The following is a 22595-nucleotide window of genomic DNA, read 5'->3' on the forward strand; positions in this document are numbered from 1 at the left end:
ATAACCCTTTCAGACTTTATTTATTCTGGCTAAAATGAAAATCACGATTTTTTTTGCTTAAAATAACGATCACGATTTTCTCTCGATTCTGTAGATGTAATAAAAGCTTAATATGAGATTTGTTTTTTTCTCAAACATATGGTAAAACAACATTAATAATGTGTAGGTCTACTGGTTTCTGTAAATAATTCTATTCTACTTATAATAATTCTGATGTTAAATTATGTTTGAGATATATGCTTGCAATTTGTCATTGGCAAGATTTTTAGACCATTTCACTGGTAAAATCAACATTATATAGACTACAGTAGTTATACTGACACTGTAAACATTTATATTCATGCACAACTGTGTGTTCGCTATGAAAGAAAAAAACTATCAAATGCTTGTCGCAGTCATAACTCTAAAATGCGATATGATTATGTAAATGATGTGCATGCTTTCGATTTCATTTTCACTGCTAAGTGCTGTTCCTACTTCACGCACTGCTCTCAAACGATCACTCTGTGTCAAACTGAATATTATTTATAGCTTTATTACCTGTTATTCACAGCATATGCAGGTTCTTTTCACTAAAGTAGACGCTCGCGTCTATCCTTAAGTAGGGCGCGCGCCCGCACAGTCATCAGTTCACGTCACGTGTGATTTCCCGGCTACGAATACAGCATTATATAAAGACAAAAATTACGTTATTAGGTGAATTATACCTTATAAATGCAGTATGTGACTCTTTTAACATCATTTGGAGGTGTCCATGTCGCTGAACAACGTATGTGAAAGATTGAAAAGACGTGCAGCCGCCTTTGCTTCTCTCCTGAACTTGAAAATGTTTGACAGAATTGTAGAAATCCTGGATTAAGATGTCTAGATGGTCGAATCGAGATCGGATCTTTTTTCGATTAATTGTGCAGCTCTATTGTGTGGTACTGTTTAATCTTCCCAAAAAATTCTGTAGTCACTTTTAGCCTATTTTAAAACATTTAAAAACTTGTAGTAGAATGAAGGCCAGTACACACCAAAGAATGCCAGTTTTGTAGCACTGATGAAGCCCACCTCTGTTGTTGCCTCATATTGACTTAAGTCTGGTCTCATCTGCTGCCTGTGAACACCAAAAGAATGGCAACTGACTGAAACTATAGAGCATAGCTTTTAAACTCAGCACCTGGTGGGCTGCAGCTCCACAGTTTTGCTCCAATCCTAATCAAACTCAGCTGGTCTAGTACACTTGAACACCTTGATTAGTTGGATCAGGTGTGTTTGATTGGGATTGGAGCAAAACTGCTGAGCTGCGGCCCTCCAGGAATTGAGTTTGTGTAACGTTCCAGCAATTCAGGCAGACAAAAAGAGTAGTGTAGAATGCTGGTGTAGGTCTAGTAAATTAAAACCGCTTAATTTCAGTTTAGTATAGATTTCACTGTAGAAGTGCAGTTTGTTTCATATTATAGTAATGCAAATGTCTCATATTTTAAGCCACCACCAACCTTTTTTTTTTGTTGTTGTTAAGAAATGTCAACTGGGCATTTAGGCATTATTCTCATAGATCAACAAGAGCTTTCTTTTGTAATTGTAAATAAAACAAATTGAATAAATTATTGGGCATGGTCGGCGCCAGTGGTGTTGTGGTTAGTGCATTGACACATGCACTTCGGTGATCACGGTGATCTGAGTTTGATTCCCCTTCTCGCGGTCCTATGCTGATCCTTTCCCTCTCTCTACTCCCCATGCTTTCCTGTCAATACCCTACACTTTCCTATCCATTTAAAAAGGTGAAAACCCTGAAAAAAATTACTGGGCATGCACAATATTACTGACAAGAATTGGTTATATACAAAGCTAGTGTTTTTCAGCCAATGATAAACTTCCGGTAAAAGGTTTATGTGACTTCAATTTCATAAGGTTCCTTTTGCAGCATCAATGTAATAATGTAATTACAATACATTCAGTTAAATAGACTTAAGCATTCATTTGGTTGTTCAAGCATAAAATGAGTTGAAGGACTGTGTAACTACTAGCGCTATCGGGACCAGCAGGTGAGTGCAGAAACTCCATTGAAAATACTGGGGCAAAATAAACTCATATTTTAAAGACATGGCAGGGGAAAATGGATTTTAATGCAGTGCTACATGCTTCCCATGTGTACGACTTTGTTTCAGTGGAGCATTTAAAATGTTTAATAAGTGTTTTTTTTTTCTTTTTTTTCTTTACATTAATTGTAATTGTAATGTGCATTTATTTTGTGTATGGCCATACACCCAAAACGCTTTACAATCATGTAAGGTGGTCTCTCCTTTCCACCACTAGTGTGCAGCATCCATTACCATGACACAAGTCAGTACATAAGGCGAGAAATAAAATCTAGGCAGGTTTAAGTATCGGATATCAGCCAAAAATAAGTTAGAAATAAATCGGATGTATTGTTATAAATAATATATCCCTATAGCTAATATATATATTTTTTGCATAATCATTAAATTTGTGTCTTTTTTTTATGATGTCTTTTCAGGCGGGTGGCCCTTCAGAAGTGGGAATGTTGTCATCTCGTTCAAGAAGGTTTGACTCAAATATTGAGATGTATCTGGAGCAGATAGCCTTGTATTCTGAATGAGTGAACTCATTTGTAAATCTTTACTCTTACAGGAAACCAACTGTTGTCACTAAACACAGCGGGATGAACGAGTCAGACGTTTCATCTGAGAGTGGAGCTGAGGATGTGATATCGGTCCACTCAAGTGACCATGACACCAACATCCTACCCAAAGGTGCTATTCCCTTTTCAGATTCATTAGGCTGATTCTCACTGTCAATCTGTGTAATGTTTTTGTTATGGTTTTTTGTTATAAATTGAGGAGATTACAAGTGTTGTTTTAAACCCTACGTTTATGTCACAGGGACAGTGTTTGTGCTGCCAGAGCCAGTGTGTAATGAAACTCGTGATGATTTTCGTGGTCCAGAATTCCGCTCTAGACGCATTCACAAGCAGCACAGAGATAATGCTGACCGGCGCAGAGGTAAGAAATAAACTTGCAGATGTAACATTTTTGATCTCATATATTATTACATTTAGTATTGGTTGAAGGTAACTTTTGATATGTTGTAACTTTTACATACGTTTAGTATCATTGTGAAATAAAATGACTGGTCAGATCATTGCTCATTGCTATTTTGTATTGAAAACTGTTGGAACTTTTTTTTCATATAAGTGTTCCTGAAATTCTGGCATAAATGTTCCTCAAGCACCTGATCTCAAAAGACCACAATGTAGTGCATATAAAACAATGAATTTAGTATTTATATTCAGTTTATCAGCTTACTTTGACACCAAATCTTACAAAGAATAAGTTTCTGTGCATAGGAAAACTCAGTTAGCCTTGCGTGTTTGGTGTATGGATAAACTGTTTGAATTGTTTGTGTGTTAGGTGGATATGAGTTGGAGAGGGTAAACTGTAGTGCGTGCGGTCAGCAGGTTAATCACTTCCAGCGTGATTCCGTCTATAGACACCCTATGCTCAAAGTGCTTATCTGCAAGGTATGTATAAGAGTCTGTGCGTTAATGTGTGTTATATGTAAACATAAAATGGATGTTAAAAACTCCTAATAAATAGAAAAAAAGTTTTTTCATAATTGCATCAAGTATTAGATCTTTGCCTGTTTGATTGATAACTAGTAATTTCTTCTGCAGAGTTTTGTACTAATCTTTTTGCTTTCTTGTAGAGTTGTTTTAAGTATTATATGAGTGATGACATCAGCAAAGATTCAGAGGGCATGGACGAGCAGTGCAGGTACATGAGTAAATTACTAGCATTGTGTTTTTGATGGGTGTATGTAGTTCAGTGTATTCTTTAAAGTAAAAAAGTACATTTTAAAGTTTAACTGAAAGGTGTTGATTCACTTCAAATGTTGACTACGGTCACATTTGTTGCATTTCAATTCGGAGACTGTATTCTTTAGGCCACCAAGTGCCTGAACTGAGTTTTGTTTAATGGAGCAGTCTGGCCTACAGAGGATTGATCTTAAACCCATCAACTGTGATAGCTGCTGTTGATTCACTGCAGTACTTTTTGAATGTGACATTAAATGGCTTTTGTTCACAATCTGACTGAACAAAAGATTATGTAAATAGAAACTCGTGCATGCCTGAGAAATAAAGGATACATTTCAAAGCTGCATTTGAATTGGAAAAGCCTTTGTTGCTCCATAATGATCAGCCTCTGAAGAATCCAGACTCTGAACTGGGACGTGGCTGTTTTAGTACTTAACCCACTTAAGTGAAATGTATTATGTTAAATATAACCATGTATTATTGTTTTGTTTCGTTTTTACACAAATATGCTTCCAAATAACATTACTTATAACTATAGCTAAGACTTCAAGTACATCTGTAAAACCCATGAAGCTATTGTTTGACTTTAAGCCTTTATTGTGTATGATTTATATAGACATGTCAACTGAATGCAAAGTAAATTATGGGAGAATTCAGTTGAATTCTTTGATGCTGCTAAAATGTTTGTTGCTGGTAGGCATGGATTACACTGTAGACCAGGGGTTTTCAAAGTGTGAGGCGCGCCTCCCCTGGGGGGCGCCAGAGCATGTCAGGGGAGGCGCGGGAAAAAATATAATATAATAAAAATATAATTATTAAGTTTAATTATTATATGTATTTTTTTATTATATTTAAACGTTTTAATTAAACAAAGCAAAAAAATACGTAAAATATAAGAAAACCTTTTTTACCCAGAAGGCCATAGCAGTGAATTCGCTTCTGTTTGGCAAGCCCGCCAATACAGGTAAATGCCTGCTAATACAATGGGTCGGTTTCTGAGACCCCCCTGATTCAAAGCTGTAATGAAGTTCACGGCCCTTTGGCCGCTGGGAAGAAGGAGGCGGAGAACCGACGCAGTTTTGAAGTGATTTATTAATGACAGTGACGGCAGCTCCTCACGGAGGCTGCCGTCTAAACCAAAACAAACGGACGGCAGCTCCTCACGGAGACTGCCGTCAAACTGAAAGCAAAAGTAAAATATTTCCGGCCCGATCCTCTCTCGGCTTCCTCTGCCCTCGTTCCTTCTTTTATAATCCAGAGCTCCTTCCGTGGGATCCGAGGCAGGTGCGCACCGCAGGTGTATCCACTTACGAGGTGGCCTCACTCCGTTACCCACGGCTCTCGGCCACGACCCCTCGCCACAAAAGCCTTCAAGTTCAGGGCTTAAACCCAAAAGACGACGATATGATGATCAGTATTTGAGTTTAGGATTTACGTGGACAGGACCAGCTGATGAACTACGACCTTTGTGTGGTTTGTCAAAATTTTGGCTAATGACAGCATGAGACCCACTAAACTTCAACTGTTTTGACTGGAATGGACAGTTCTTGGATCTGTTCTATTCATATTGAACCATCATCCTAGTTTTAAAAATGTTATATTAAAATACTTATTACTCTGTAAATAATTGCACTTTCATGCAAATGATGATAAAAGTGAGTTAACAGTCTGACATCTGTCTGTGTCTTTATATATATATATATATATATATATATATATATATATATATATATATATATATATGTATATATATATATATATATGTGTGTGCGTGTGCGTGCGTGTGTGTGTGTGTGTTTGGGAGGAGGGGGGCGCCAATGGATAAGTTGTGTCAAAAGGGAGGCCCACTGTCTTAGACTTTGAAAAACCCTGCTGTAGACACATTACACTTACTCAGATTTAAGTAAAATACTTTGTATTTCCACAAGAGAATGGCTTTTTCTCACCCATTTTGGATTGCTAAATAAATAGACTGCACAGTTTGTTTTTTTTAAACTAGGTATCAGTTTTGGTTAAAATCCATGTTAACATAAACATTGAGTTAAGAAATTCAATTTAATTTAAAAAAATAATCACTTTAGTGAACTAAATTTTTTTTATTTTAAATATTTCATGTATGTAACTGTAATTTGATTAACACTTCTTTTAAATGTAATTCTAACAAAGTACCCGTATTTATTGTAATTTAGATTTTAAACATCTATTGCTGTTACATTTATTTTGTTACTCCCCAGTCCTTTTAATCACCCTGAATCAGTGAAAGCGATTTAATCTTCTGTTTATAATGAAATGCTATGGGGATTTTCTGGGTTTCTTTGTGGATATTTAGAGATTTTATGCTGGAGTGCCCTTTGGCCTTTGTAGATGATTTACTTCTGTTCGCACTACTGTGCCTCCCTGACAAGATGTGCATGACAATCTTAGCTTTGCTTAATTGTTTTTGTGACTTTAGTTTTGATTAATTGGCCAGCCCTAGAAATAAATCAGACATTTCACAGCAATTTTCATTTTTAGAGACACTGAGCATGTCATATTGGTTTAATGTTCTAATAAGAGTGCACTTATTTGGGAATGTCAAATCAATGCTCTGACTCTGTTTATTCAGGTGGTGTGCAGAGGGAGGCAGTTTAATTGGGTGTGACTACTGCAGTAATGCTTTCTGTAAGAAATGTGTTCTGCGAAACCTGGGGAGGAAGGAGCTGTCCACCATCCTGGAGGAGGAGAGGAAGTGGTACTGTTATGTGTGCAGTCCAGAGCCATTGGTGGAGCTGGTGTTAGCCTGTGACTCTGTTCTCGAGAACCTGGAGCAGGCTCAGAAACGAGCGTCCCGTAATGAGCCGAACTCTGTTCGGGGGAAAGCGAAGGGTGGTCGTGGTGCAGCCTACCTGCTAGGGCCAGGAGGTGGACCTGTGCCCTCTGCAGGCCTTTACCAACGAATGCAGCGCTTTGTAGATGTTACCACTTCTCTGAGCCATTCCTTCAAGGCAGTCGTTCAAAGTGAAAAAGAAGACGAAGGAAAACTAGAGAGAATTGGACAGCTTAGGATGTTTCGAGCTGTACTGGATGATTTGCAAGCAGCCAACAGAGCATTACAGGTAAAAATAAAAGTTAATTTAATCATAAAGTGAGTTTTGTTTATTAACAAGTGATTTTACTTGGGGTCCGTTCTTCGTACCTCGCTTAAATGATGATTTGGCAGATCCTGGATCTTTTGATCTTGAAAACTGATCTAAGGCTAAATTGAGATCGCTGTGTGTGTTGTGAAGGACAGATCTATTGATTCCCGAAATCATGATCAGCAATGCAACAATTGGCTGACGACACAACAGCGTAATGACATCATCTAATTAATATTCAATTATCCATGTGAGCAAAATGACATAAAATTAGCAATAAACGGATTGTTAAATATGATGCGCAAATTACTTCCCACATAAGCTGCAGGCTTTACACTTTTATGTGTCAAGAGTATTCATCATGTATTAATGTATTTAGTTCTACATTTAGAGAATTTTCTTTATTATAGTAGCCTAGGCCTACTCAAGTTTTTTTTAATCAGCATTAGGAGTAACTGTATAAATACATTTTGAACCAAAAACCGTTTTTATATCGGTAAAGATGTCTGCAACTTTTGCGAAGCATCAATTGATGATTTAAATTGATTGAAATCACTGGTATATAAGCATTCACAACACGTGCATAACTGCATAAATTATCATAAAAAAAGTTGAATGTTGTGCAAGTGTAACAGGATTATTTCAGTTAAACGTACACGTTGGTAAATGAACTTATATTCAAAGTATATGAACTTTTATTTTATTTTATTATATATATGTATTATCTTTGCTTGAAATGACCCCATCTAATCCTATTTATATGAATGAACCTGCTCCCGACCAGGTTTGAGCTACCAGAACTGTTGCTATGACAACAACTCTTAGATGAGTTTTGAAAAACTAAACTATCCTGGATCATGTCATATTGCCAATATCCAGTAATCCACCTATGAAGAACAGACCCCTGGGAAGAGATTAAGAGATATTTTAACTAACCATTAAACATTTAATTTGGGATTCACCAGAATGCTATATATTATTGAATTCATGACTAATAAGTCATTAAATATAAATATTCATTACCATTTTGCTGTAATGTAATACAATTAAAATGCTCTAAACAAGGATTACTCATTTTAGAATGTAGTTTTTGGTATTTTAACATTTGGAAAATCATAGTGCTTTGATGCTGATTATCAGTATTGATACTGAAGTGTTAAATGTGAGCATAGAAGCATCTTTAATGCGAATGAACTTTGTGCAAAACTAGATTATCGCATTAAAGACGTGCGAATAAAGCAGCGTTCATCCATTGAGTCAAAGAGAACAAAATCGTCACTTCCTGACAAGGTGTTTTATAATGACCAAAACAACATTTCAGATATTTTACAATGTGCTCAGCATGATGGTTTATCCTTTCACACACATTTTCGTCATTTAATGCGCATGCTGGAGTTTGTGCGGTAAAAGTGTTTCCATCGTAGTTTATGCGCATCTTTTCTTATTGAACAAAAAGTTTATCCTACTCAGTTATGCACATTTTTTTAATACGCTTTTTCAAAATTTATGCACATCATGACGTTTCCATCAACGTTTTTTTTTTTTTTTTTTTTATAATTTTTTTTTTTAATAAAAATAGGTGGATGGAAACATAGCTATTGTCTTCACACAGAATTATGAGCAAAACAAGACCCCCTTTAGGGCCAACTTATATCGTTTGTGTAAAGATGTTATCTAATTATTATGGGGTAGTAAACCTGCACAATATATAATGTCAGCATCGACATATCGCAATCAGTGTGTTTTCAATAGTTACATTTCAGGATCTGCAATGTTGAGTTAACATGGTTAATCAGCACAAAAGTTGAATACATGAGATTTGTGTTGTCATTGCAAAGTATAACCGTAACAGGCTGAAAGTTTACAGTCTACTTGTATTTTAAAGGCGTTTCAAGAGAGTTTAAAACATTGAGACAAAGTAACATTTGTAACTTTTAAAGAATAATAATTTTACTAAATTATTGATGCAATAAAGACTATACAGCATTTATTTTAGATTTCATTATTCAGTTTCTGTACCTGTATCCTGTTTGACTTTTTGGAGAGCCATAAAGCACTGTTTGTTTGACTTTTTTTTTTTTTTGCCGTTCCTTACATAATCAGCATATTTAATCTAAATTAAGCATTTCTTTCCAAATATAGCTATTCAAGCTATCTGGCAACTTTTTTATGGCCAGATTTTTCCAATAATGTGCAGCCCAATGGGGTAGAAAGCCTGTGTGGTTAATTATCTAATACAGTAAAAAAAAAATTTATCAGAAAATAATACTGTTGAATATAATTATTGTTGAATATATTTATCCAGCATTGCTTTTTTATTTTAAGCTCACAAAGGCTGCATTTGTTTTAATAGACAAAAATAGTAAAATATTGTTTAAAATAGCTGTGTAGTTTCCATGCATTTTTTTTTTTGCTTTGGCAATTCTGACTTTTTAATCCAGTTACACAATCTTTCACAGATTGTTCTATTAGGCATATTTGGTGCTAAGGGAATATTTTTTTAACACTGTTGAAAATGATAGAACTTCTATTTAGATATTATTATAGAAACTAATATTTTTTCTGATTACAGAATCGTGAATTTGTTATAACTATGTCTAATAATTGATAATTGCAGGAAGCCCTGGACCATGAGCTGACAGGGTCCAAACGTAGAGACAATAAGTCCAGAGCGAAGAGTAGACGAAGGAAGGCTGTATTAGAACAGAGCTCTGAGCTCACTAAAGAGCTCGTAGTCAAACTCACACCTGTACCAGTCAGCCCAAAACCCATCAGCAATACTACTACACCTATAATTCTTCCACCACCCGATGAACAAACCATTGGAGTGACAGATAGAGCACTGGAAGAAAGTGGCACTAAGGATGAGATGGAGATAGAGAAGGAGATGGAGGAAATGACTGAGAGTGGCGAACAGGTAGAGAATTATTGTGATAATAATGATGAAGAAGATGAGGAAGAATTGGAGGAAGAGGAAGAGGACCAAGATGACCCAAAATGTCATTTATCAGAGGAGAATAAACGTTCTCCACGTGTGAAAACCACACCGCGCCGTCGCCGAACAAACTCAAAGCCTACTGCTGAGCATGCTGGTGTAGCGGAGGATGACTCAGACTCTGATGAGGTGCCTGAAGTGCTGCTCCAGACTGCCGCAGCCATGGCAAACAGTGAGGAAGAGGGTTTGGTGGGTGGCAGTTGGGACGCAGAAGAAGGAAACCAGCATGTCAGAAAGCAGCGGCTCTTTGGACTGGTAAAAACCACACCGCCGGACAGAGGCTCACGAAAACGCAATCTCAAAGAGAGATCTTCGTCGTCTTCATCATCCTCTTCTGCGTCTTCAAGAAGAGGCTCCCAGGACCAGGGTGCAACAGTCAGAATGACCAGAGGAAGAGCCCGCAAAGTGGCCAGGATGACTGCACAGAGCGGGAGTTCGTCCAGTGAGGTGGGAGGTCAGGAACTGGAGAGTGGGCCAAGCAGCGACTCTGATGATCAGAGGATCAAACCGCTGACAGAGGACGTCACATTGCTGGGCTCTGGAAATTTTCAGCAGTCTTCTGGTAAGTGTGTGGAAAAAATAAGTTATTTAGTTTGTTGATGGGATAGTTCATGCCAAAATGAAAAGTATTCATGTTGTTTCAGACCTATTCAGGGTGTCTGCGGGGTCTTAAAAAGTATTAAAATTTGATAAATCAGTTATGAAAAAATGGAAGGCCCTTAAAAGGTATTAAATAGTCTTAATCAAGTTTTTCATGAGGTCTTCAATTTTGTTTAAGCGTTGTCCAAAGTGTTTGTAAAATATATTTATTTTTCTTTTGATATTGACGATGGCGTGCTCGATCCACACTATTAGTTTAGGCCGGGGTGCGTGTGGCCAGGCTCCTCTGTCTGGGTGATGTGATGTAATGTGCGACGAACGTGGAAGGTGTTGTGACGCTCTCCACATGTAGTGAAACCATAGAGCAAAACATACGGCAAAATGGGCAAATGCAAGTTTGTGTACTTCTGGTTGGAGAAAGACAAGTTTAAACAGTGGCTGAAGCCTGTCGCTGAAAACATGCGTGAGGCCTACTGTAAGTATGGTAAGAAGAAAGTAAGTAAATCGTTGATGGGCACAAACGCTGTAAAGTCCCATATGCGGGGTGCTGGCCACATGGCTGCTGTTGGCCGCAAAGAACAGCTGCAGCTGTTCATCACCAATTATTATGCCCCATCACCCACACCACTACCCAACACAAAGGCTGAACTTGCCAAAACAGCTACGACTTCAACCTATGCAGCATCAGAGTGTCTATGGGCGGCACATCAGCAATGTGCGTGGAGGTTATCTGGGCACTTTACACTGCAGCAAATCACCACTCACTGAACTCGAACGAAGGCATTTTAGATATTTCCAAGTCGATGTTTTCAGATTCTGACATAGCTAAGACATTCACCTGTGGCAAGGACAAAACTGGTTGCATCATGAGATTTGGGTTAACACCCTACTTAAAGCAGCAGTTTGTTGACACCATCAACAACACTGGCTCGTTTTTGTTAATGTTGCACGAGTCTCTTAATTAGTCAATAAAGAAGCAGCAGCTCGACAGACATGTTTGTTGTTGGGATAGTAAAAATAGTGTCAGATTTTAATAAATTTTGCTTTTGGTTTAATAAATTTTTTCAAGCTTTGTTGTTTTCGAGCTTATCTGAGTTGTACTCCATTAATTTAACTACAACTCTTCATTAAGTTGAAGGTTTGATACTGATTAGAACTTGAAGTGGCGATGAGGTCTTAACGTTTTGAGAAGGTCTTTAAAAAGTCTTAAAAAGGTTTTGAAATTACCTTTAGGATTCCTGCATATACCCTGCTAAAGACTTTTTTTTTTTTTTACTTTTAAGCACAAATTAAGATGTTTTTAAATTACATTTGAGAGGTTTCTGAGCCCAAATTAAAATGTTGGTAAAGAAATAAATTAATTTGAAGCTATATGTATAACCTTGTATTGTATAACAGACTTTTGACTTTCCTTCCCATATGAACATTGAAGATCAGAACATAAACACATTCAAACATATCTACCCAGATTTTACCTCATTGGCTTTAAAGATATATGGGTAACCTAATAGATTTTGCGCTGACGTGATGATGGAAAAAAGGATGGCAGGATTTTCATTTTGGTTTGATCTAAGCCTGGAGCCTTTAGATAAGGCATAGAATAATTTCTTATTTTTTCCCGCTGTTTGTCAAGCAATTGAGTTTGATTTTAAACCATTCATTCATTCTGTCTATTCACAGGTGATGAGATGGACATCCCTACAGGTCCTCCTTTGTCTGTGGAGGACGATGATTTAGAAAATAGGTACGATTCTGTCTACACCAGGGCCACACACATTTTCCCTGCACAGGCCTTCTCCACTGGACTTCGGCTGTCTCAATCCCACTACAGCAAGAGCTTTGATCCAAACCCCGTTTAAAAGCACGCAAGCATCCCATACATCCACATGCACTGCTGCTAGACAGGGCTTTTCCTCTCTCTCACAAAACAAACAAGCTATTTTTGCTCAAACAAAACCGTCCAATATTTATTTCCCCCCAGTTTCTTCACGCAGTATAAAGTTACAACTCGGGAGAATCTCTCGTTATCGTATTTTACTTCTTCGACACACACACACCATTGCATGTGTTTGGCAGAATTCCCTGAAAGCCACACTGTGCTCAATACTGTCTCTGCCGCTAATAAAGCTTTAAGAGTGTAGAACGAGTCTGTATCTCTTTGCTCGGATCTGATGGATCCTCTGTTCAGTAAGACAGACTTCTTGTGTGTGTTTGTGTTTTAGGGCTCAGCTTCCTGGTTCTCATGCTGTAATGTTTTCGGTCAGTCAGAACAAAGCCTGTGTGGTTTGCTAACGGTAGGTGTTACAGTAGTTTCACATATAACACTTATGTTATTGGCAGTCAAATGTAATTGTTGGTGGAATTCACGTCAACACAGTGTTGCGTAGACGTAGGAGGCAGTAGTACAGTATTAGCGCTTGTTAAAGGTGGGTGTTTGTTCTTTCAGGAGATTAATCCAGCTGGAATTTCTACTCGTAGAAGCTAAAGCAACGCTAATGCCTTAGTCTGAACTGCCTTCTTGATTAAGTTACAATTTTTGTTAACCTAGAGTTAATTATTGGTTCATTTTATGTGATTCATACCATATTTTATTTTCAAATTGTTCAGGCAGTATTTCAGTCTCGTGAAGTGGCGAGAAGGCCAAAATATTGTGTTAGAGAGTGCCGTTTATTTTAGCAGAAGGTGGTGGAGGCCTGGCATTGGAGATGTGAGGGACGCGTGAACTTGACTCTAGCACATGTTTTTGCATTTGTGGCTCAGAAAGGTAGATTAGATTGGACCAGCATTTGGTGCTTTGAAACTTTGAGCAATCGTGCTCACTTACACGATGTATACTTTAGACCGGGTGATGTTATTTCTCTCATTTGCCCCTTTTTAATACACGTAATGAAACAAATGTAGGAGCAAATGTGTGATTAGTGCTACTTGGCTTGCATTGTGTTGGACTGTACATTGGGCAGCAGCAGGTGGCAATGATGATGCTCTTTTAGGCCTTGTAAGATTTGTGTATTAAGTGGTTAGACACTGTGTGATTGAGGATGAAGAGTGTAGTTTCACTCTCACATGAGAGGTTTGTGTTATTTGCATGGTTCTTACAGGGAGGCAACAAACACCTATTTATTTGTTCTTTCTCTTCTGTGTTTTTTTTCCCCGTTTCGTCTCTTTTTCTGTAGCTTAACAGGGTTCCCACGCATCCTGGAGAACCTGGAAAACCTTGAATTTTGTAATGCGATTTTCCAGTAATGGATAAGCGATGGGAAATGTACGTAATTGTCCTGGAAAATGTCTTTACTGTAAGCTCTTAATCAAACTGGTTCACCGTATCACTGACATCGTTTTCGTAAAATGAAGAGATCCTGGGAGCGATCGATTGGGACGTGGAACTGCGGTCAGTTCTCATGTATTCAGTCATGAATGGCGTCGCAGAGTCACATCGTTTTGTTCTATCATTTTACGTTTGCCTGTGCATTGTCATGAGCAAGTGCACGTCATAGCCTGCACATTCACCGTCATTTCTGTTCTTCGCTTCGATATCACTCATTGGTATTGCAAAACATTGATTATAATTATTTTCAATCTTTTCTTATTTATTTGTTTTTTTTTTTATCCAGGTAATTGTAGTGAACTGTTTGAATCTTCCGGAAGCTTCTCTGCTTACACTAATGAACAGCTACTTCGTGTTAGCTGTGCATTTAGAACCATGCCAATAACCACAATACCTCAGTAGGTAAATCACCTCCTAATTTATGATTCATTTATGATTTTAATAACGTTCCAGGTTAAATACAGCAGATCTGTGGCCTTCTGATGATTACAATTGTCTCCATAACTATAACACTTCAATATAACATGCGTTTAGCATGGGACTGGTGCTATCAGATCAGAATTTGACCAAATTCTGATTACTATCTTCTGAGTAGATGTACACAATTACAGAACCTTGTACTTTCCAGTTTAGATGAATTCTTTTGCAACAAACTTTCTGCTTTATAAATATGATTTGAAAGGCTTCCACTGTAAGTGCAGAAGTGTAAACTCTTATAATTTCTGGAAACAGATAAACAACTCTACTTGTTTGGAAACCGATGAACGGCTCCACAACGACAACAGGCCACAGACGTATCGCTGAATTATTATAGGTGTTGCTCACATTAATTGAGATGGAAAATCGAAAAATGATCCTGGACAGAGTGGGAACCCTGCCTGACATTAAGTAACATGCTTCCGATTAAACATTAAGGCCAGCCCTTTTTTTATTTTTATTCACCCCATTGTTTGGTGAACTTTTCAGTTTGTTGTCTTTCTTGTGGATTCCTCACACTTTCATTTGGATTTCAGAAAGCCTAAAAGCTTGAGTATTTATTGCATGCTAATATTTTTTTGGTTGAAGTATTTATTATTTTATTAAGTTGTTTTACAGAGAGCGTTTTCATAACTATCACATGCATTTGCGAAGTTTGTAAATAATTAAGAACTGTAAAAGAAGTGTAGTTGTAATAAAAGTTTATACCACAGTCATCACAGCCTCTGCGTTTTGTGTGTACATTTTTTGGTGTTGATTTCTTTTTGGGTGATTCATTCAGTAAGTCCTATTCAGTGGTGCCAAGTCTGCTTTTGTACAAGTGAAGACAGGCTCATTTATCATTTCTCATTTCCCTTTTAACTTATCATTTTATTAATAATGGGATTTTGCATTAGTTTGTAAGAATTTATTGAATGCTTGATTGCATCTTTGGTGGTTTAAATGAATATACTGATAATCAAAGTGCTTTTTTGCGCAGAAACTATTCAGAACAATGGGATGGGATGTCATTTTCATAAAAATAATTAAAGTGGTGGGAGAAAGATGCATTAATACATTTGAGTTCATCTGTCACCCACCTCACAATTTGTCCCTCTCTCTTTTCTCCTCATCTCCTTTCTCTCTCCACGCTCACTTTACTGCTTCATCCCATCACTTGTTCTGTAAAGAATTGCAAGGCAGATTCTACTGGCTCAGATCAGAGCTAACCTATCCTCCGATTCAGAGCTGGACTCCAGCTCTGACGAGCATTCAGAGAGCACCAAAGAAGAGGAGCAAAAGAAGAGCAAGACTGCATCTCCTGAGACAACGGATGAGGAAGGTGAGTGATGGCCATTAGAAGGGTAAAATGTGCTTTTTTTTAAATTACATTACCACCCTCTGTATTTGGTCCAGCTGCACTATATATATATATACATCTTTTTTTGAATCAGTTTAACAACAACAACATAAAATTCAGCAGATTCTTACAGTTGTAACAGATTTTAGTACATTAGTTTTGTTACATGACTTTATCAAATACTTTTTTTTTTTTTTGTTCAGACAATGGTGGCTCTACAACCAGTGGTTCACAGTCAGGGTCGCTGCACCGCCACCAGTTGCTTCGACATGGTCTTGCTTTATCAGAGGCTGAACCAAAAAAACAAAAGCATGGGGAGGATGAGGAGAATGGGAATAAGAAAACAAGAGAAAAAAGACAACAAGATGTAGGATGTGTTGTTGGTGAGTTAGAAGTCCTTGAAATCCATAATGGCTAAAGTTAAACCTGTCCTCAATGTGTACATTTATAGTAAATGCAATGAATGCGTAAGGGTTGTTGACAAATAGGTAGCAAAAAATATTTTTGAAGTTCTATTTATTTGTACTTGGATATACTTTTTATATTTTACTGAATTACCTCAAAATGTCTCATGGTGTAATTGCAAAAATAAATAAAAAAACAGCTCTTCATAATATACAAATCATGAGGGGTTTATCTCCTTTGTTGGACGCTTATCTTCATATAGTCCTATTTATTTTATAATAATTAATATTTATTTCTCCTTGAACATTTTTTTTCTCCCTGATTGGGTGGACTTCTCACCTTTAAATGGGGTCTCTCCAAAAGAGAACACAATATAACAAATTTATAGTGGTCGTGAAAACCTCTGAGACCAAATCTTAATGGGTGCAAGGCTTTACAGTGGCCTTCAGTCACATGATCTTAAATTGGGTCCTTCATCTCCAAAGTTCCTATGGTTTTTAGAAATATATGAATTAATGAAAATAATAATTGTCATTTACTAAAATACTCACTTGCAAAATTTAGCCTGAGGTATTAATGATTTTATTTAATTATTATTTTTTTTATTTATAAGAGCTGTAATTTATTGAACTATGTTTGAGACAGTCACTCTAAAAATGGAGAAATGTAACAAGACGTTTATGGAAGACGAAGTGTTTACTTATTGGTTTGTTTGTTCATTTTCCTTTGGCTTAATCGCTTTATTCATCAGGGGTTGCCACAGCGGAATGAACCGCCAACTTATCCAGTATGTTTTACACAGCAGATTCACTTCCAGCAGTAACTCAGTTTCACCTTTATTGGAACAGCACAGTGGAGATTTTACGAACAGGAAACTGTGGGGAGCAGAAATAGGGAAAGAATTGGCAAAGGACCTTAAGCCTGGAATTAAACTTGGGTCGCAATAAGCACCTCTGTGCTGTTTGTTGACGCACTAACTCAGGGGTGTACAAACTCAGACCCGGATGGCCAGTGTCTTGCATATTTTAGTTCCAACTGCAATTAAACAAACCTGAACCAGCTAATCAAGCTCTTTCTAGGTATACTTCCAGGGAGGGGTGTTGAAGGAAGTTGGAGCTAAACTATGTAGAACACCTGCCCTCAAGGACCGAGTTTGGACACCCCTGAGCTAAACACTAGGCTATTGGCTATTTACAGTTTGTTCATTGGTGCTGAATCACCATTCAATTGTTAATAAATAAATTCATAATAAATAGGCATGAACTAATATAACTATGTGGAATAAAGTGATTGTTCAAAGTCTTTGAGCTTACCTTCCACTTACAAACCCATGATGAGTTTTTTTGTCAAATTTGTTTAAACTTGTTTAAAATGAGCTAATCAACACAATTCCTGAGGTTTATTTTTGGGACAACTGAATTCTTTTGTTCAATCTACTTAAATTTGTAAAAAAAAAAAGTTTGTTAACTTAAGTGGTTTGTGTTGGGACCGTATGAAGCAATTGTGTGGAACCCAGCATTTTTTACAAAAACAGGGCAGTAAAATAAAGTGCTACATTTTTTTTATTCAAGAAGTACCGATTGCAAATTGTATTTTACTCAGGGTTCATGCGATCATAGATAAATTATGGAATTCTGACATGACATTTTCCAGACCTGGAATTTTTTTGAAAAAACAGAAAAACCCTCAAGGGTTTGGAAAAGTCATGGAAATTACATTTCCGTTTAGTCATTTAGCAGACCTTTTGTCCAAAGCGACATAAGCTGTGGTCACACTAGAGCCTGTGCTTGCAAAATTATTTCATACGGCGCTGCAAAAAGTTGCAGGGTTAAACAATTGCTCCATATTTTGAATTTCTTATTTTAAATGATCCTTTATTGGTCTCACACAATCACCTGATGTGATTTCGCAGGTAAGAATTCATAAAGCTTGAACTTTCGAATGCAGTAATATGTGAAACTTGTTTGTGGAGTGAAAAGTGCAGTGTGACCGCGGCTTTATAATAGTAGTTTTACCTACTATTACTAGTTTAACAAACTTAAGATTATCTAAAATTAGTTTTACGAATATGTGTATATTGCAACAGAGGTTAGTTGTTTATTCTTTTCTTTGCCAAAACATGCTCTCACATTATCTATACATTTAAATAGATATAAAATAAAGTGAAATATTGCGTGTTTTATAATATGCTGTAATAAATTTTAACATTTCCTGTGATTTGCCATGTATATTTGCCATGTATATGTAGGCATTACACGACGAAGTGACTCAGTAGGTAGTGCTGTTGCTGGTTCAAGCCTCGTTTGGGTCAGTTGGTGTTTCTGTGTGGAGTTTGCATGTTCTCACTGTGTTCGTGTGGGTTTCCTCCGGGTGCTCCGGCTTCCCCCACAGACCAAAGACATGCGGTACAGGTGAACTGGGTAGGCTAAATTGTCTAAAGTGTATGTGTGAATGAGAGTGTGTGGATGTTTCCCAGAGATGGGTTGTGGCTGGAAGGGCATCCGCTGCGTAAATCCTGCTGGATAAGTTGGCGCTTTATTTCGCTGTGGCGACCCCGGATTAATAAAGGGACAAAGCTGAAAAGAAAATGAATGAATGAATGTAGACATTACATGAAACATTAAGGTCATGAAAATTGACTTGAAAGTCCTGAAAAACTCATAATCAGAGATTTTTTGTGTGTGTGTGTTTTTATCCTAGTAAGCAGCAGTGAAGAAACAAGCGATTCAGACTTATGGGATGAGCTCAGTCATTCAGAGCATGAGGAAATAGGGTAAAGCTCTTTATCACAGCAAACATGGATAAACTCTTCACAGAATATTCAATTACTACCCAACAAACCTAAGTGATTTGAAAAACCATGTTTTTTTTCTGCCATGTTGATTTATTTTGCAGGTCCCAGTCGCTCACTCACGATGAGGAGGATAAAGAGAGTCCATCTCGCACACCAGACAGGCTCATCCCTGATCCTGAAGTACGTATGTTTTTTAAATAGCATTAATGTTTATTCCTCAGTAGCTGATGTTGTTTTAATTGTTGTTGTGGTTTGATGTACAGGAAGAGTTTTCTCCAGCCACTGAGGATGGCTTGAAGGGGACACCTCGTGGGCGCAGGCAGATCAGACGGGTTCTGGAGGTGGGGCAGCTGGCGCAGGAGACACAGAGTGCTATTAGAGAAGAGGAGGAGCGCAGGAAGAGGCTCGCAGAAAGAGAAAGACTCAGGCTGGAGAATGAGAGGAAAGAGCGAGAGGACGCAGACCCAGAGGTGATCAACTGTGTATTCTGTTTTGTAATTGTGAAAAAAGTCACCTGAGAGTTTGACATTCTGTTATTTTTACTGCAACTTGTTTCATTTCAAGCCTGTATGATTTATTTTTTTTCAGTTGAACATGAGTATTGTTTTTGTCCCATAATTTTTATGCACTGAAAGTCATGCAGGTTGTAAGTGACATGAAAGTGACGTGTGTACAGATCAGAATTATTAAGCTCCTTTGAATTTTTTTCCTTTTTCCAATATTTCCCAAATGATGTTTAACAGAGCAAGGAAATTTTCTGATAACATTTTTTTCTCCTGGAGAAAGTCTTATTTGTTTTATTTCGGCTAGAATAAAAGCAGTTTTAATTTTTTTTAAAAACTATTTTAAGAACAAAATTATTAGCCCTTTTAAGCTATATATTTTTTCAATTGTCTACAGAACAAACCATTGTTATACAATAACTTGCCTAATTACCCTAACCTGCTTTGTTAAACTAATTAACCTAGTTAAGCCTTTAAATATCAATTTAAGCTGGATAAAATATCCAGAAAAAATATCTAGTACAATATTTTGTACTGTCGTTATGGCAAAGATATTAAAAATGAGTAATAAAACTATTATGTTTAGAAATGTGTTAAAAAAATCTTCTCTTCGTTAAACAGAAATTGAAAAAAAATAATAAACGCGGGCGAATAATTCAGGGAGTTTAATAATTCTGACATTGACATTATTATTTTTTTGTGAACATTGTTTATTTTTTCTTTAGGTCATTTTGGTGTCTGAGAGACCAGCTAATAGCATTGCCCCATTGGTACTTGAGCAAGATGATGCCACAAATAAGCCTGTGGTGCAAGTGCACATGCACTTTCTTAGCAAACTCAAACAACACCAGAGAGATGGTAAGAAAAGGTTTGCTTTTCTACGATAGAAATAATCTACTATCTTTTAGTTTAATACAAATATTTGCTTGCTGTTTTTTTTTTTTTTTTTTTTTTTACCTTTGCCTGTCATGAATTTTTACCTTTTTAACTTGCATCATTATTATGTATGTTAAACCTTTTTAATTACCAATCAATTAAGTCATTTGCAGGGATCCCACACTTCTTGAAAGTACTTGAATTTCAGACATATGAATTCATGCCTGGAAAGTACTTAAAAAACAAACATAGGTCCTTAAAAGTGCTTGAATCAAATTTTAAAGGGGTGGTCCAGAGTGTATTTTTAAGGCTTGGTTGTGTTTATATGATGCAAAGCAATGTGTGTCATGCTTTTTTGTAGAAAATGACATTATTTTTTTTAATATATATCTTACTTTGATTATATACTGCTTCCCAGCTAACATGAAAATGACTGTCATGTTTCCCAGTTCCTCAAAGGCCCACCCTCAATACACTCTGGTTGCTCAGCTAACATAATGTGATTCACGGAACAGCTTCTTTTCACCAGGAAAAGCATCAAGCCTCTAATAACATGCGCTTTGCCTCTGCTGTGTAAACACTGTCAGTCAGAGTAGCTGTTAGCTGTATTAGTTTGAATCAGACAGAAAATGACACAGAGGACACAGCTGAACCTCACACCTGCTCTCTAAAGTAAAATCTGACAAGTGTCTTTCACATATATTCATGTTATAAGAATGTGTAAGTAATATGAAACACTCATAATTTTTTTTAGTTTGTTATTTGAGATGTAGAATGCAGGGAAAGCGTACGCATAGAGAGACACTGCATCGCTGGTGGGGATTGTGGGTGCTTACAGCTGTTTGACGGATAAATATGAATTTGTAGCTAAATTGTTAGCGTTGCCAAAGAGCATTTCCTCGGTACAACAATGCATTAACATTAGATTACATTAACATTATTTATTTATTGAATTGAACAAGTTAAATTCCACATTCAGAACCTCATCATTACTCTGGCTTTTTAATGTAATATTAAGTAGAAGTGGAATGTTTGGTACAGTGAGGACTTTCATGGTGCTGCATATGCTGGGGGAATTAAAATGGTGTTTCATTTAAATAATGGTGCTTTATATAGTCCTTGAATATGCTGTTCATGAAAGAATGGGAACCCTGCATTTGATGATAATGCTGAGTTTTCATGGCTCTAGTCTTTATTGGTATTAAATGCTTCAGAAATTAAAATGGTGATTGTGTTAAAGAAACATTTTGCATCATCAGTGCTGAATTGTTTTGAATAATTTTAGCCGGTGGTAAATTTCTCATGATTTTAATAAATCAACATTTATTTGAAATCTAAATGTATAAATCTAAAATGTCTTTTTAGTTTGACATCATCACTATTGTATATGAAATGAAAATGCTATATGACATTTTTTTTAAAAGCTTATTGATGTCAGTACATAATCAGTCTAAAAGTACAAAAATAATCAGGCCAGAAGGTGTGAGATTGCTTGTTTTTCATCTTATTCACCTGTATTTATAAAGCAGTGTGCATGAAATGACACCTGGTGATGTGTATCTAGTTTGTGTCGTCATTTGCAAGTGTGTGTTCATTGTTAGGTGTGCGGTTCATGTGGGACTGCTGCTGTGAGTCTGTTCAGAGTGTGAAGTCAACTCCAGGCTCCGGCTGTATTCTGGCTCACTGCATGGGTCTGGGCAAAACCTTTCAGGTGCAGACGCATTCAAATTCTCCTTTTCTTTTAGAATTGATGACGTTACTTACAGACAAATGAACCGTGTGTGTGTGTGTGTTTCAGGTCATCGTGTTCCTTCACACGGTGCTGTTAAGTAAAGAGCTGCCACTGAAAAGAGCTCTGGTGGTTTGTCCTCTCAACACTGTGCTGAACTGGAGGAGCGAGTTTGACCAGTGGCAGAGGGGCTTAAGACCCAACGTCCTGTGGGTCAGTACCATTCTCTCACTTTCTAGCCTTAGCTTTTGTGGTCTTCTGTGAGCTGATTTCAGTTCAGACTGCACGATTTTTAAAGTAGTCGTGTGACTGATGTTTTCACACTGCATGATTATCTGGGGTAGCGTTCCGTTGGTGCTGTGTTTACACTGAAAGATGGGTCGGTGACAGGGGGTTTCACACTGCATGACTTTACAATAGGAAATATCGCTGACAACTTTGTTTCGGTTTGCAAACTGTCTCACAACCAAACACACATCAGAAGTGACATGGAAACAACGTATGGTCAAGTAGTATATCTTTTGTTGTTTACTACATAATGGGAAAAGAAGCCTTTAGTGGGGTAGAAGATGTACTTAATTTGCTCATCTGGCTTGGAAGGGAATTAGCAATTTCT

At 37.1% G+C, this 22595-nt stretch overlaps 2 protein-coding genes across 8 annotated transcripts in view; both read left to right on the forward strand.

Moving 5' to 3' along the window:
* brwd3 (bromodomain and WD repeat domain containing 3) overlaps nt 1-22595 on the forward strand; it is a 134787-nt gene that overhangs the window by 61412 nt on the left and 50780 nt on the right. The window lies entirely within an intron of this gene.
* atrxl (ATRX chromatin remodeler, like) overlaps nt 1-22595 on the forward strand; it is a 38978-nt gene that overhangs the window by 1814 nt on the left and 14569 nt on the right. For all 7 annotated transcript variants that reach the window (XR_012406049.1, XM_073950831.1, XM_073950832.1 and 4 more), the window contains 16 exon segments: nt 2504-2550; nt 2638-2759; nt 2889-3008; nt 3417-3526; nt 3712-3779; nt 6426-6915; nt 9554-10493; nt 12212-12275; nt 15503-15654; nt 15876-16055; nt 18778-18850; nt 18973-19051; nt 19135-19341; nt 20100-20232; nt 21852-21961; nt 22049-22192. Coding sequence is in view for 6 of the 7 variants with exons in the window: in XM_073950831.1 (XP_073806932.1) it covers nt 2504-2550; nt 2638-2759; nt 2889-3008; nt 3417-3526; nt 3712-3779; nt 6426-6915; nt 9554-10493; nt 12212-12275; nt 15503-15654; nt 15876-16055; nt 18778-18850; nt 18973-19051; nt 19135-19341; nt 20100-20232; nt 21852-21961; nt 22049-22192 (3039 nt within the window). In the remaining variant the exon portion in view is untranslated.

The sequence above is a fragment of the Danio rerio genome, chromosome 5, assembly GCF_049306965.1.
Source record: "Danio rerio strain Tuebingen ecotype United States chromosome 5, GRCz12tu, whole genome shotgun sequence".
NCBI classification, from domain to species: domain Eukaryota; kingdom Metazoa; phylum Chordata; class Actinopteri; order Cypriniformes; family Danionidae; genus Danio; species Danio rerio.